The sequence below is a fragment of the Protopterus annectens genome, chromosome 1.part0 (assembly GCF_019279795.1).
Source record: "Protopterus annectens isolate FY-2018-M chromosome 1.part0, PAN1.0, whole genome shotgun sequence".
Lineage (NCBI taxonomy): Eukaryota > Metazoa > Chordata > Ceratodontiformes > Protopteridae > Protopterus > Protopterus annectens.
The window spans coordinates 557,978,789-557,993,139 of record NC_056725.1 but is presented as its reverse complement, the minus strand read 5'-3'; the positions used below and the strand labels follow the sequence as shown (position 1 = coordinate 557,993,139).

Below are 14,351 nucleotides of genomic sequence, written 5' to 3'. Positions count from 1 at the left end.
GTATAATGCCTCCTTGCTGCCCTTCCGCAGCTGTCTGGTATTCTGTGGCAGTTCTGATGTACTGTGCATGCCTACGTGGTACATCAGAGCTGTGGGCAAAAGCAACGGAGAAAGCAAGATCTCCGTTGCTTTTTAAAAACTGTTTCGCTATGTTAAATGAGTTTAACATAGCAAGACAGCTTTTAAAAAGCAACAGATATTCTCCGTTGCTTTTTTAAAGCTGTCTCGCTATGTTAAACTCATTTAACATAGCGAGACAGTATGAAGCAACAGAGATCTTGCGTTCTCCGTTGCTGTAAAAAAAAAAAAGAGTTATAGAAATGGAAAAAGTCAGGGCGACCGGACCCTTTTCCATTACTATAACTCTGATTTACAACGTGCACGCTGACCAATCAGTGTGCATGTTTTTGAATATTTAATGGGGGGGGTCGTTGTATAATATGAATTAGTATACTGAAGGAAAAGTACTACAAAGACTAAAGACTGATAGAAACTTAACCAGAACAGTGTAGTGTTTGCCATTGTTTAAATATTTTAATATACATTGCTTTGAAGCTTCTAGAATGTATCAAAGTAAGCATTCAAGAAAAAGAGAACTGTTCAACTTTGAAAATATGAACAAGAAAACAACTGTAAATATGCTCTTAGCTTTTAAGATTACTAAAGTTTACTGTTAGCTGTTAAAAAGATGAAGAAATGTCTAAAAATGGTGGCAAATTTTTGAAGTACATGCAATGATCCCTGCCACTAAGCTGACCTCACAAAAGCACAAGATACTGGTCCCTACTTGGGGGTCATTTACCTCAAGAGTAGCAAAGGACACAATGGCCCTGAAGGCTCTCATCCTTTGGATGGGGAATTCCTTCCCTTTGTGGGAGGCAGACAGTTCATCCCAACTTGAATATGGCTCTGTTAGGGCTATGGGAAAAAAAACACTAGGGAAACAGGTACACAGTAGCTACCTGTGACTGAGGTCAAAAGTCAGAGTTTGGACTGTTACAGGAGAAGGTTTGCCAAGTAGGCTAAAGCATAGTGCTCAACTTCTCAACTCTCCCTAATTTCACAGAATGTCCCTGATTTTATCCCATATGTTTGGTCTGTTCCTTGTAAAATTTGTGGCTTTATGGCAAAGCCCTGAGGACTGCACTCACTAAATGAGGGAAACATTTGAGTTTTAGACTTTGGATCCTTCTGAAAATGCAAACTAATACAAAGCCTGTTACTCTAGCAACTTCCTAAGTGCATAAGAGCAAGAGTTAAAAAGTACAGTTTTGTACCTACCATAAATGTAGATGTTCGAGTGTAGACACTGCTGCAGTCATTTCACTTGGGTTATCCTGCCGTCAGGTGGTCCCGCAGTCGGCCAGAGTTCCAAAGTCTTGGTCCGGCGTCGGTTGCTTTCGCCTCCTCCCTGACGTCAGTGCGACAGGGGTATACAAGATGCAGCCGACGCCATTTTCTTCAGTTTTTCTTGCCCCAGATGTCAGGTGCCTCTAAATATGTAGGCAATTCCAACTGCTAATAAAACATACATAAGAAAAGCAAAAAACAACTTACAGCTACCAGCAAATACTCCCCATAGGTAGTAAGGGTAGAAGACATAGGTACGTACCAGCCAGTAAGAGGGGAAGGAGGGAGGGTAACCTGGACTGCAGCAGTGTCTACACTCGAACATCTACATTTATGGTAGGCACAAAACTGTACTATATTCATCGTGTTACACTGCTGCAGTCATTACACTTGGGTAGAATCCCAAATCTGAGGAAGGGTGGCTGGTCCTATAAGGCATTAGGGGTGGCTATAAGGCCCTGCAGCACTGCAGTGGTGAAGCCAGCTCTGGATTTACAGTATAGAGGCAGATGGTAATGCTTGGTGAAGGTGTGTACAGAACTCCAAGTTGCTGCTTCCAAAATACCCTTGGTAGGTACTCCCCTGAGGTAGGCAGTTGAAGTGGCTGTTGCCCTGGTGGAGTGAGATCTAATGCTGCTAGGTACAGGTTTTCCATGGCATGTGTAGCAGAAACGTATACAATGTCCTATCCATTTTGAAATAGTCTGTTTTGAAATGGCTTTTCCCTGTGCTCCTGCAGCATATGCTACCAATAATTGCTCAGATTTTCTGAAAGCTTTGGTTTTGTCCAAGTAGAAGCGTAACTGCCTGTGAATGTCCAAAGAGTGCAGTAGTCTCTCCCCTTTATTCTGTGGTTTAGGATAAAAAGTTGGCAGGTGAATAGTTTGGTTTAGAGCCACACTGGATACCACCTTTGGCATAAAAGTAGGGTTAGTTCGTAAAGACACCCTGTCCTGGTGGAAAATGAGGAAAGGTTCCACTGCCATTAGTGCCTGTAATTCTGAAACTCTTCGTGCTGATGTTATTGCCAGGAGCAGAGCAGTTTTCCAAGAGATATATTTTAATTCTGCTGTGTTGGCTGGCTCAAAAGGAGGTAAAGTTAGCTTCTCCAAAACAAAGTTGAGGTCCCAAGTTGGAGTAGGTGCTCTACGGGGCGGTCTTATGTTTTTAGCCCCTCTGAGGTAGTTTTAACAGAGGATTAGAGAAAATTGGTGGATCCATGTTGTAATGAGCAGAGATGGCAGAGGCATGGATCTTGATGGATGAGAAGGAGAGTCCTTTGTCCAGCATCTCAGTTAAGTATTGTAGTATCTGAGGAATGTTTGGGACAAGAGGGTCAAGGCTGTGAGCTTGGTTCCAGGCACAGAATCTCTTCCATTTATCCGAATAGGCTTTCCTGGTACTAGGCCTTCTGGCCTCCAGAATGACATCCATAACAGCTATGGAGAGAGGCGTTTCTTGCTTGACTAAGGAATCTTCCATGCAGCTAGGTTTAAGGTCTTTAGCTGGCTGTATTTGTTTGTTGTGCTGAGTCAGCAGATGTGGGATCTGAGGCAAAATCCAGGGTGGTTCTTGTGCTAAGCTCCTTAAGATTGGGTACCAGTGCTGGCGTGGCCAGTCTGGTGCAATCAGGATCATCCTTGGCTCTTCCTGCCTGGCTTTTATGAGTACCTTTGGCAGGAGAGGTAGTGGTGGGAAAGCATATACTTGTAGGTTCTCCCAGCTGAATGAGAGGGCATCCACTTTCCATGCTTGCGGATGGTAACTCCTTGTGCAGAATTTTTGTAGCTGGCAGTTTCTTGGGGATGCAAACAGATCTATGTCTGGGCTCCACCATTTCTATGTTATCATTCTGAATATTTGTGGATTCAACTCCCATTTGTGGGGATCCATGATGTTTCTGCTTAAGTCGTCTGCCAGTGTGTTTTTCTTTCCTGGCAGGAATTGCGCTTGCAGATGAACTTGAAGGTTTATAGCCGTGTTCCATAAGGTCATAGCTTGTCTGCATAGGGGGTAGGATTGTGTGCGCTTGCAGATGAACTTGAAGGTTTATAGCAGTGTTCCATAAGGTCATCGCTTGTCTGCATAGGGGGTAGGATTGTGTGCCCCCTTGCTTGTTTATGTACCACATAACTGTGGTGTCGTCTGTCTGTAGTAGTTGTCCTGGATGCAGCAGGTCCTTGAAAGCTATAAGCGCATTTTGTACAGCTAGCATCTCTTTTTGATTGATGTGAAGATGCCTTTGTTCTGTGGGCCACATGCCCTGAATACATTTGCCTGCCATGTGTGCTCCCCAAGCATAATCCGATGCATCTGTTGTCAGTGTTTGCCTGGCTGTGGGTTGTGTAAAAGGCTGTCCCTTGTTGAGGTAACAAGCTTGAGCCCACCACTGAAACTCCTGTTGAAGGCAAGGGGTTAGTGGTATAACTGTTTCCAAACTTTGACAGTGTTGAGACCATACACTCTTTAGGTACCATTGTAGTTTCCTCATATGCAGTCTGGCATATGGAATTAGTAGTATGCAGGATGCCATGTAACCCAAGGCCTGCAGAATTTTTCTTGCAGGGAGCTGGGTCTTTGTTGCAATCAATTGAAAGTATTGAGTCAGTTGTCCTTGTTTGTCTGGCGTGAGATAAGCCGTTGTGTTCAAGCTGGCACCCAGGAATATAATCTCTTGTGAGGGCACTAATTTTGATTTCTTTTCATTTACTGTGTACCCCAGGCAACTTAACTTTTTTACAAGCGCCAGATGCTTTAGAAAAATGTCCTTGCTCTCTGCTTGAATCAGGCAGTTGTCCAGGTACGGATAAATTTGAATTCCTTTCTGTCTGCAAAATGCAATTACTGGTGCCAGGCACTTTGTGATGACCCTGGGCGCAGTAGATAAGCCAAAGGGCAGTGAAGAGAATTGGTAGTGCATTGAACCAGCTATGAATCTGAGGCATCTTCTGCAGTTTTGTCTAATAGGGACATGCAGGTATGCCTCTTTGAGGTCCAAAGTCACGAGCCAAGCTTTCTTGCCCAGCATGGGAAGAAGCTGCTGTAATGTCAACATTTTGAATTTCGGAACATCCCGGTAAGTGTTTAGAGATGAAAGATCCAGAATGGGCCTCCAGGCTTTGTCCTTTCTGGGTACCAGAAAGAGTCTTGAATAAAATCCTTGTCCTTGCTCCTGTGATGGTACCTTTTGAATAGCTCTCATATTTATGAGTGCTGTAATTTGTTTTTGAGCCTCTGCCCATTGATTTGGTGGCAGATTTGGCATTCCTTTTAACCTTGGCAGAGTGTGAAAGTGGAACCTGTAACCTTGAAATACAATGCTGAGAACCCATTTGTCTTTGGTGATCATTTGCCAATTGTGGTAGAAGAGTGCCAGTTTTCCTCCCAAGGGGGCTGCCAAGAAGGATTTGTTTGGCAGCTGTAGTGGGAAGTCAATGGAGCTGCTTTTTATATGGTTGGGGCCTGTCTTCCCCTTCTTTCTGGCCTGATGCAACCCATTGTCGAGGCCTGTAAGGACCTTGTATTTGACCTCTACCTCTTGGACGTCTGTATCTTCCCCTTTGAGGTCTGTCTAATTGGAAAGGACCAATTCTTAGTTGGCCAGTTTCTGCTAAATCTAGGAGGCTGAACCTGTAAGAAATCCTTTACCGTTTGCATAGATTTTGCCTTATCCTCCATTTTCTTTAATACCTCTTCTGCCTTAACTCCAAATAACGCATCCTGCTGCAAAGGTGCATCCAATAATTTTGCTTTAACATGATTTGGTAACGTATGTTCTTTTAACCAAGCATGTCTTCTAATGACAGAGCCTGTAACTGCTGCTCTGCAGGAGGCCTCTAGAGAATCAAAACCACATTGCAAAGTATGCTTTCCCACTTGTTTAGCTGCATGCAATAAATCCTGCATTTCCTTAAAATTAGGAGGATCTGATCCTGGAAGCATTTTTTGTTTTAACTGAGACGGTAAGAATTGCTGATATTTTAGCATGTGAAACTGGCAATTTAAGGCTCTCATTGCCAAAGTTGCAGACGTATATAAGTTCTTTCCCCATCTGTCTAATACCCTGGAATCTCTGTCAGAGGGAATTGAATTCTTGGCTGATGAGGCCTTAACTCCTTTGGATCCCTGAGAAATAGTTTCAGGGTCAGCTACAGGGCTTTTATACAGAAATGTATGAGAGTCAGGGACTCTGTAGTATCTGTCAGGTTTAGCAGGGGTTGGAGGTAAGGAATCAGGATTTAAGCTGGATTCAGTATACACATCATCCACAATATCTAACACTGGCAGAATAGCAAGGGGTCTGTGTTGAGGTAGTAAAAGGAAGTCTCTGAGCCTTTTCTTGGATTCTGAGTAATCCTGGCCTTCCCAGTGGAAATGCTCCCTCATGGTATGTAGGGTTTCCCCAAAGGAGTAGTCCTCAGGCGGTGAGGATGACGGAATTGATTCCTCAGCATCAGAATCCTCATAAGGGGGTAAAGAGTATCCTAGGTCTGAGGATGAATCAGAAGAGATGGACACCTGGTCGGATGAGTCATAGTCTGCATCCTGTCTAGGCCTTTTATCAGGAGGGGGATGGGACCCCCTGATCAGAGTAATTAGGTCTTCGGCCATATTGAGCATTTGTTTCTTAGGCATGGAGGCCTGTCCTGGAGAATGCTATATTTGTTTCTTTGATTTTAAGGGAGGCTTAGACTTAACTGAGGGTTTAATACTTAACTGAGTAGGTCTGAAGACACCCTCTGTAGCTGTGGGTTGCTCAGCTACTCTGGATCCCTCTGAAAGGTTAGTCTTGGTAGGCTGAAGAGCTTGTGCGTCCGAAGGCCCAGCCATCTCCACGTGGGAGTCAGAGGCGGCTTTTGGTTCTCCAGAAGCGGTCGTCAGGGGCTGCGAAGGCGCCTCACTGAAAACCGGTGATTGGCCTAGAAGAGGCTTCGTCGTCAGTTTTGGGCCTCGGATGACAACTGAGTGTTCTGACAGCTAAGGTTGCAGTGGTGTATACATTCTTAACCCATCTGTCCAGAGCTCTGGAGTTTTTGTCAGAAGGTAGACGATTCTTGGCAGAACTAGTCTTAGCTCCTTTTGTTCCCTGCAGAATTCCTGTACAGGTATTTGAGAGAATCCAGTACTCTGTAGTACCCGTCAGGTTTAGTTGGAGCAGGAGGCAGGGCATCAGTGGCTAAGCTGGATTCATGGAAAACATCATCCACCACTTCCAAAATAGGTGGGATGGCCAGGGGTCTGTGCTGGGGCAGGTGCAGAAACTCTCAAAGTCGTTTTTTTGACTGCGGGAAGTCTTAAGATTCACACTGAAAATGTTCCCTGAGGGAGTGAAGGGTTTAGGAGAGGTCCTCTGGAGGGGAGGCAGAAGGGATGGATTCCTCTGCATCTGAATCCTCAAACAGTTAAGGGATGTTGTTCCTCTTCAAAAGCAGAATAATCAGATTCCTCAGACTCTTGGTCTGTCATAACTTCAGGAGAAGGATGCCTTTTCCTTTTTGGAGTGGGGGCCTGAGTACCTTGGATAAGGGAGATGAGATACTCCACCATTTTAAGCATTTGAGCTTGGGGTGGGGAAGCAGTAGCAAGAGGGTGGCTAGAAGCAGATTTCCTAGGAGTGGCCTGGCTTCCAGGCCTGAGAGAATCCGTCAGTCTCTAAGATGCAGCAGTCAGATGCGAAGACGTCATTTTTTTTGTCTAGAATCGGCTGTGCGAAAGGTCTCCTTGGAAGCCGGTGCCTGCACTGCAGCTCCGGACCCAACCGAAGCAGAGACATTTCTGCGGTATACTGGACTCCGAAAGGGTCTTGACAGAGGCCTGCATAGAAAGCGAGTCGGGCATCAGGGGTTGCAAAAGCGCCTCACTGAATTCTGGAGAACTGACTACTTGTTTAGCGGTAGCGTCATTGGAAGGCTTAGCCTTGGGTGGCTTGTCTCTATCTTTATCTCTGTGTTTTTCGGAATGTCGACAGATTGTTGGCTGATGGACGCCATATCGGATTTGGAAAATGGAACACGAAAATAATTGTCTACAAAAAGAGCTCTACTGCGAATGGTTCTCGCATTAAAGAGGGCACAGAAATGGCAACAAGGGATATCGTGGTCTAGGCCTAAACAAGTGATGCAGTAAGAATGAAAGTCTCGATGTGGGATCTGCTTTCCAAAGGTGAGACCATTGTTAACTTTTTTGGACATCAGTTAGAGCAAGAAAAAAGGGTCCCCAACGGGGTACTTAGCTTTAGAGGTTTTCTGCTGAAATTCAAGTTCTGGTAGTGACCGACCGGCACTCGTGTGAACTGCTTCTGCTACGGGCTCAACGGCAAGAAAGACCGATGTAATGACATCGGCTGCCTTGCTTTATAGCACTAACGACCCCACATCAGACTACAGGTGATGGCAGCCGGCGCACAAAAACAATGACTCTGGTATTCGAGCCGACCAAAGGCTACCACAGCAGGGATAACCCACAGGTGATGACTGCAACAGTGAAACACGAAGAATATCAGTTAAGGAGCCAGCAGCATTGGATGATCATACCAGACAAAGGCAAATACAGTATGTCGTGGCACTGGAAAGAGGCAATGGCTTACAGACAGCTTTAGCCCATACTAAAGCTGAATAAAGCAAATACAGCAAATGTAGCCCATACAAGTAGAGTAAAGCAAATAATATATGAACATATGAACTTATGACAGTAAAATGATGGATGCAAAACTCACAACAGACTATGCTTATTTATGCATTGGCTGGTGACACTGCGTCAAGATAGTCATCCCAAACATAGGCAACCCGAGTAACAGTGTACAAAGGGCAAGATACAGTCATCATAATTTGCACAGGTGGGGGCCCATCTGTGGACGTCTTTCATAATGAAATGTGTGTGCTGATGACAAATACAAGAAACAGTGCACCTGATGCATGGGCTTTGAGTGAGTATGGGTAGCAGGAGGGGGTGGGATTAACGTAAAAAGCTTTGTGAAGGGACAGTGTCACTTATCTGTGTGTATGTGTGATGTATGGGGGCAGTGGTGGTGAGTCTCTGTGTTTGCTAGGACAAAAGTTAAGCAGCTGTTGCAGCACTGCGTACTGATCTATGACTTACTGGAATGTTCCAGGGCATACATGGTAGAGGGATGAGCATCCTATGCACATATCCATGCAGAAGAGCTGGCTCTATCAGGAAGTGCACTAGTTGTACAATGGTTCTTTCTAGTTGTTAGCATGCTGTGTGACAGTGAATGTCACCGGTTACTAGATGTCTCACTGCCATGCATGTCATGACCCAGGGAATATCCTTTCCTGGCTGTAAACACCTCCACAACAGATGCAGCTGTGGAAGTGCTAGCACTGCATGAACATGATGTAATGCCATCCACAGCCATCATCCATGGAGGTACTGGTGAGAAAAGTGTCTCAGACACCACCTCACTCATGACAGACAAGCTTGAGAGGACACTGCATGATCAGGTATGTGAGTTAGTCAATCAAAACAATTACAAATCCAGGGCATCCACTTTCAGAGGTCAGCTTGCATACCCTGCATCAGTCCAATATGACTGCTGTGGTACTAGCCTGTTTCACCAACACAGACACTTGGTTGCGGCCATAGACACAGCAGTTGCAGGGGAGGGGGTTTGACCATGTCTCAAGCAAGCACCGGTACTTATATCAAGGGAGACTGTGGCAAATCCTGGCACATATCCAGAAGGAATAGCACACTTTCCTAACTGCTTGTGTCACCAGTAACCTGTCCTCCATGTGAAACAGTGGTGTGATGCATCTCCCCAGTATCCACAAGTAGACAGGCTGCATCTGTGGTCTGTGTAAGGGATCCACTGGCCACATTCACAGTGTCTAGCACACACACTGTACTCCTTAACTGTGCCAGCCCATTCCCACCATCATCAGATGCTGCATACCCCCCCAAAGTCAGGTGGTGGCAAATTGCACAGTCGGGGTTCTGGATACAGAATCACCTGTGAACACAGTAAAGCACAATATCAATTCTACACATCAATCAGCATCAGAAATATACAAAGTCAGGTGTATAAATAGTAATGTTTAAAAAAACAAACAAGCATTTAAACAGCACACCTTGTATAGATGGTTGTGCAACTGGAATCCCTTATTTTCTCATTTAACCTGGCTAATCAGTAATGGGTCAACAGGAATTATGGCTACCAGTACAAAAGATCTCTACATGCCTGGTACATCTCTAGTAGATACTCCCTGGTGCATCATGAAGCTCTGCACTGCACTCTGGGACTATGTGGAAGTGTCACTGCCACTAACGGAGGCCAGAAATACCCCTGCCTCTGTGGCCCACCACACATCGACCTACCTTCCCCATGCCAGATTGACAATTCTTTTTTCTCTTCTACTGCATGAGTGATATTGGTGCATGAGTGATATTGCTGCAGATCATTCCATACGTACAGTGCTACCCAGTGGCAGCATTGTCTGCCACCAGATCTTTTTAGGCATGTTGCTGGTAGGCCTGGCTGACAGCATCCTGCCCAAAAGAACTGCTGGCCATGGAAACAGTCTAGAGTGGCATTTTATTCACTACCTCAGAGAACTTTGTTTTTCAGGTAAGCTTTTTCAGCAGACTTAGTGTTTTTCTGCCTCCTACCTTTGAGGCATTGTAGGAATGGAAAACAGTGGTATTAGCAAGGTGGTCATCAATGGTCCAGAAAAGCCCTTACAGTACTGTCCCCCTTGCCTATCAATGTCTATCCAGACATTTTATAAAAAGTCAATCACACAACATTATTCATCAAATGTCTCCCATACTAAGCCTGAACATTCACACTCCCCAAGGTGGCTTGACTGTTTCCTCTCATTATTAAAAATAATTTTACATCTCTGGCATACGTATAATCTACAGAACAAACAAATGTTTTAAACAAAGTGATAGTACAAGGCCAGCCTGAATGTGACCTCATGCTCTTGAGTATTTTCTGATGGCTGTGCTTTCCATTAAGCGTAACAAAACTTCAGCACAGCACTGCCTTAGCCTTGCAGTACTCTTTTAACTTGACTTGCTAACCCATAACAGTACTGTCAAAGCTAGTTATTACTTAGTTTAAAAACTGTAGCATGAATAAGCTGTTGTCCAGCACCTGTAAGCAATTAAGTCTAAGATTCACCTGTTGCAGGCTTCAGTGTTGCTATTTCATAAATGCTTATGTACCTTAGTAAAGGTCAGTGAATTCCTCCTGCTTATAAAACACAACACTGAGTTGAATACAATTAAATAGGGACTCGGTCATCCAGCATTGCTCAATTTCCATATTGTGTTGACTTGCCAAGCTCTGCAGTGAATTCTACAGTGTTGTGCACATTCCTAGGCACCTGTGTGCAGCACTGTACATGCACAGTTCACCACATGGTTGCAGAAAGGTATAAAATACTGTAACATGCTTTATTCATAGCATTTAACAAATATGGGGCTGCCTTTTCTCATACATCTTAAAGTGCAATGTGCAAAAACTGTCATATAGTACATATATTACATTGTCCTGCAAGGGTCACGCAAATGAGTTGCGTGACAGATGACACACCCAAGTATAGGTGTAAGAAGAAATTATTAGTCATCTTTCTGTGATTTGTCAAATATTAAAAAAAAAAAAATTGGTGTTAAAACCAAAACAGTTTATTAAAAAGACAATAACCATCAGTAAGCGCTTTCGTCTCTACAATAATGACACTTCTTCAGACTGATTAATGCGTCCCGACAACCATCATTAAATACAAAAACTACATCACATGACCAACTGAATTAATTAGTGCTTTACTCCTTTCCTTTTTAGATAAGCAACAAATAAATACAAAAAGCCTTAATCACATCCGAAAACAGGTACCATTTACTTCCAGTGTATTCAGATGGATATAGATTCTAACGGCCAGTCCACAGGAAAAGAGGCACTCTGTCTATCTGTGTTCCCAATGACCTTGGTTCAGGAACAGATCCAGGTTAGTAAAAGGTCAAAGACGAAAGTTAAGTGCTGAGTGCCTTTGGCAGTTCTTTCTATCCTGGGAGGGGAGAGAAAAGGAGATGAAGGACCCTTTTGGAACAGTATCACAGCCTGACAAAGGATGGTAGAACTAATGAATGTTACAAATGGAAAGAGTGGATAACATACATTTTTGGCTCAATCAATGTATGCCCATCTATCGGGGAATACATGGGAACAAGTCTTCCAGGTTCTACAGTGCCTCGTAAAGAAGGCAACCCCTGTCCTTGCCTGTGCTAAAACTAGAGGCAGTCAGCATGCTGCAGAATATCTGGTGGCCGTGCTATCTGTGGAAGGCCTAATGAAAACACCAGATCTGAACAAACGAGGTGGTCAAAACAGCCAGAAGCTACAGTGTACACGTCACAGATGTACTGATCCAAAAGGTAAGTAAGCGTACTGCGGAAAAGAAGACTGTGCATAAATGCAATTCTTGGTTTAAAGCCCCTTTTGTTTCTTGCTGCAGTAATTTCTAAAAGTCACAGCAAACCATAGAAACTACAAAGATGGTGTCTGCGATCCATCTGCTAAATTTCACCAAAAACTCTACTGATATTTCTAAGGTAATTAAACAAAAAGTGTTCTCAAATCCAGAGGGAAGCTGTAGGTACAGGCATTATAGATGCTGCTTCACAAAGATTACATTAAAAAGTATGGCTCTAGAGCAGTTGCCTTCAATAAGAAGTACAGCTGTTGTGTCACATGTCCAGCAACTATAAACAGTACACAGCCAGCAGGCTTAACTACTCATCTGTCCATTACGCACATTCCTTTGATTCTCTAATTATCATACCTAGTGGGGTAATTCCATAAAATTCAGCTTCATGTCTGAGGACATTAATATTCACTCCCCTAAAATAAAAAAAAAGTGCAACATTAATTCTAGGTCACAGTTTAGCCACACACATTCTACAAAATACAATTATTTCTGATCTACTTAATTTAAGCACTACTTTTCAGAGTACTTTTAGGAGTGAAAATTTTATTTCCAGTTTCTGTAACAGCAAGTGGAAAACTGAAAAGCACATTTTTATTGACAGTATAAGTAAAGCTTACAGTGCAAGGGAAACTTCACCTAAAACCACGGCTAAAAGAGAACACATGTTTATGTGCTATCATTCCAGTACAGGATGCCTGCATTTCGTGAGAAGATCAAATTTCACGGATTTGTGCAGAGGACCAAGGGAAGATCTTGCATGCCTTCAAATAACATTTTCATGTTTATTTATATTCAAATACAGTTCATACTATGGCAATATCAAATTAAATCTATGTGCAGTACACACACACACACATATATATATATATATATACATACATATATATATATATATATACATACATATATACACACACACATACATAGTGTACACTACTATACACACATATATATATATATATATATATATATACACAAACACACACATACATGCACACATATATACTGTACACTACTGAACACACATACACAGGACATAATTGCTAGGACAACAGTGAACAGATGAACATTAGGTCATACCTGCTGACATACCACAAACCTCATGATATACCAAAGCAGGATAAACTAGAACCATAAAATGCAGTAGTGCAGAACCTAACCAGTGAGATGGTGCACATTATTCACTAACCCATTCTCTTCTCCCTCACTCTTTCTTTATCTATTTCAGACTATATGGAAAAATAATCAGCTGCAGGGAGGTATACATATGAAAGCTAATCTGCAATAGGATGTACTGGACAGCAATGAAGGTAAAATCAGTGAGGAGATGGTTTAAACAGAGCATCAGACACAATGCCAAGATAAGCAGACTGGTTATCCTGAAACAGAGCTGAAGCAGTCCATGTACAAACTTACTGACATTAAATTTAATTGACTGAATAAATAAAGAGCTCAGCACCACAAATGAGGGTTAAGGTGTGGTTTACTGTATTGGTGGTTGTACAGAAAATGGGACTGGCAAGGATCTGTGCTAACCTTAGAGTGAGCTATATAAAAAGCGCCCTGAAAACAGACCATTACTTCGGTGGAGGAAAAGTGCATTTTTACTATACATTTTTTACAATGATTTCTATAATCTGGGTCTACATCGTTCACATATTCAGAAAAATCAGGCTGGATTCCAGTTAATAAGGTACTTTCTACTACTTTACTTTTTCACCTTTGTCCATAAACACAATCCTGCAAACACAGCTTGGGATTCTGCCTATCTCAGTCTGCTTACAGTGTTAGGATGCAGATGAGTTAACTATAATATGATACTCCCATGTCTGAAACCCAAAGCTGTGTGAAAGCAGCGAGTTATATTACTTTGATAACTTGACAGATACCAACTCAAGGTGGCAATTAATCTACAGTCATACCTAGCTCCCTGGTCAGCCTCAGTAAGAAGCTGCAGTCCCTGATAAAATCCTCCAAAGCTAGTTACGAAAACAAAATCGCCACTGATTCTAAAGACAATCACAAAGCATTCTATAGCTATGTCAAGAATCTCAATGGCAACACTCAGATCTGCTCTGAGTTACAGCACAATGGCAGTAAATATACAGACCCAACTGATATTGTCAACATCCTGGCAGATGGGTTCAGTGCTAACTTTACCCCCCTCTCACCCTCCTAAAGGGCCCATCTCTATACTGTAAGAATGCAAAGTTCCTGTAATCAAGGCTGCACAGGTAAAAAACACACACTCCAAAGCCAAGAACACATTATCTATGGGACCAGACAACCTACCAGGCTGCGTTCTACACGAACTACAGAATGAACTGGCACCCCACCTAAGTACCATGTTCAATCTGAGCCTCACCTCAGGCTTTGTACCCGCTGAAGAGCGCACCTTGACGGTTATCCCACTCTACAAGGGGGGAGCCACCACGGACCCCGGGAACTATCGCCCAATTAGCCTGACGAGCCTGGTCTGCAAGGCTATGGAACGTATCATCATGGAACTTATAAACAAAGACATTGGTAATCTCCAAACTCTGGACCCCA

The 14,351-nt window shown here is 43.2% G+C and overlaps 1 protein-coding gene across 1 annotated transcript in view; it reads right to left on the bottom strand.

Moving 5' to 3' along the window:
• KCTD3 (potassium channel tetramerization domain containing 3) overlaps nucleotides 1-14,351 on the bottom strand; it is an 816,466-nt gene that overhangs the window by 621,515 nt on the left and 180,600 nt on the right. The window contains exon 5 of the mRNA XM_044061321.1: nucleotides 12,156-12,214. Coding sequence (XP_043917256.1) covers nucleotides 12,156-12,214 — 59 coding nt within the window. The remainder of the gene's footprint in view (nucleotides 1-12,155; nucleotides 12,215-14,351) is intronic.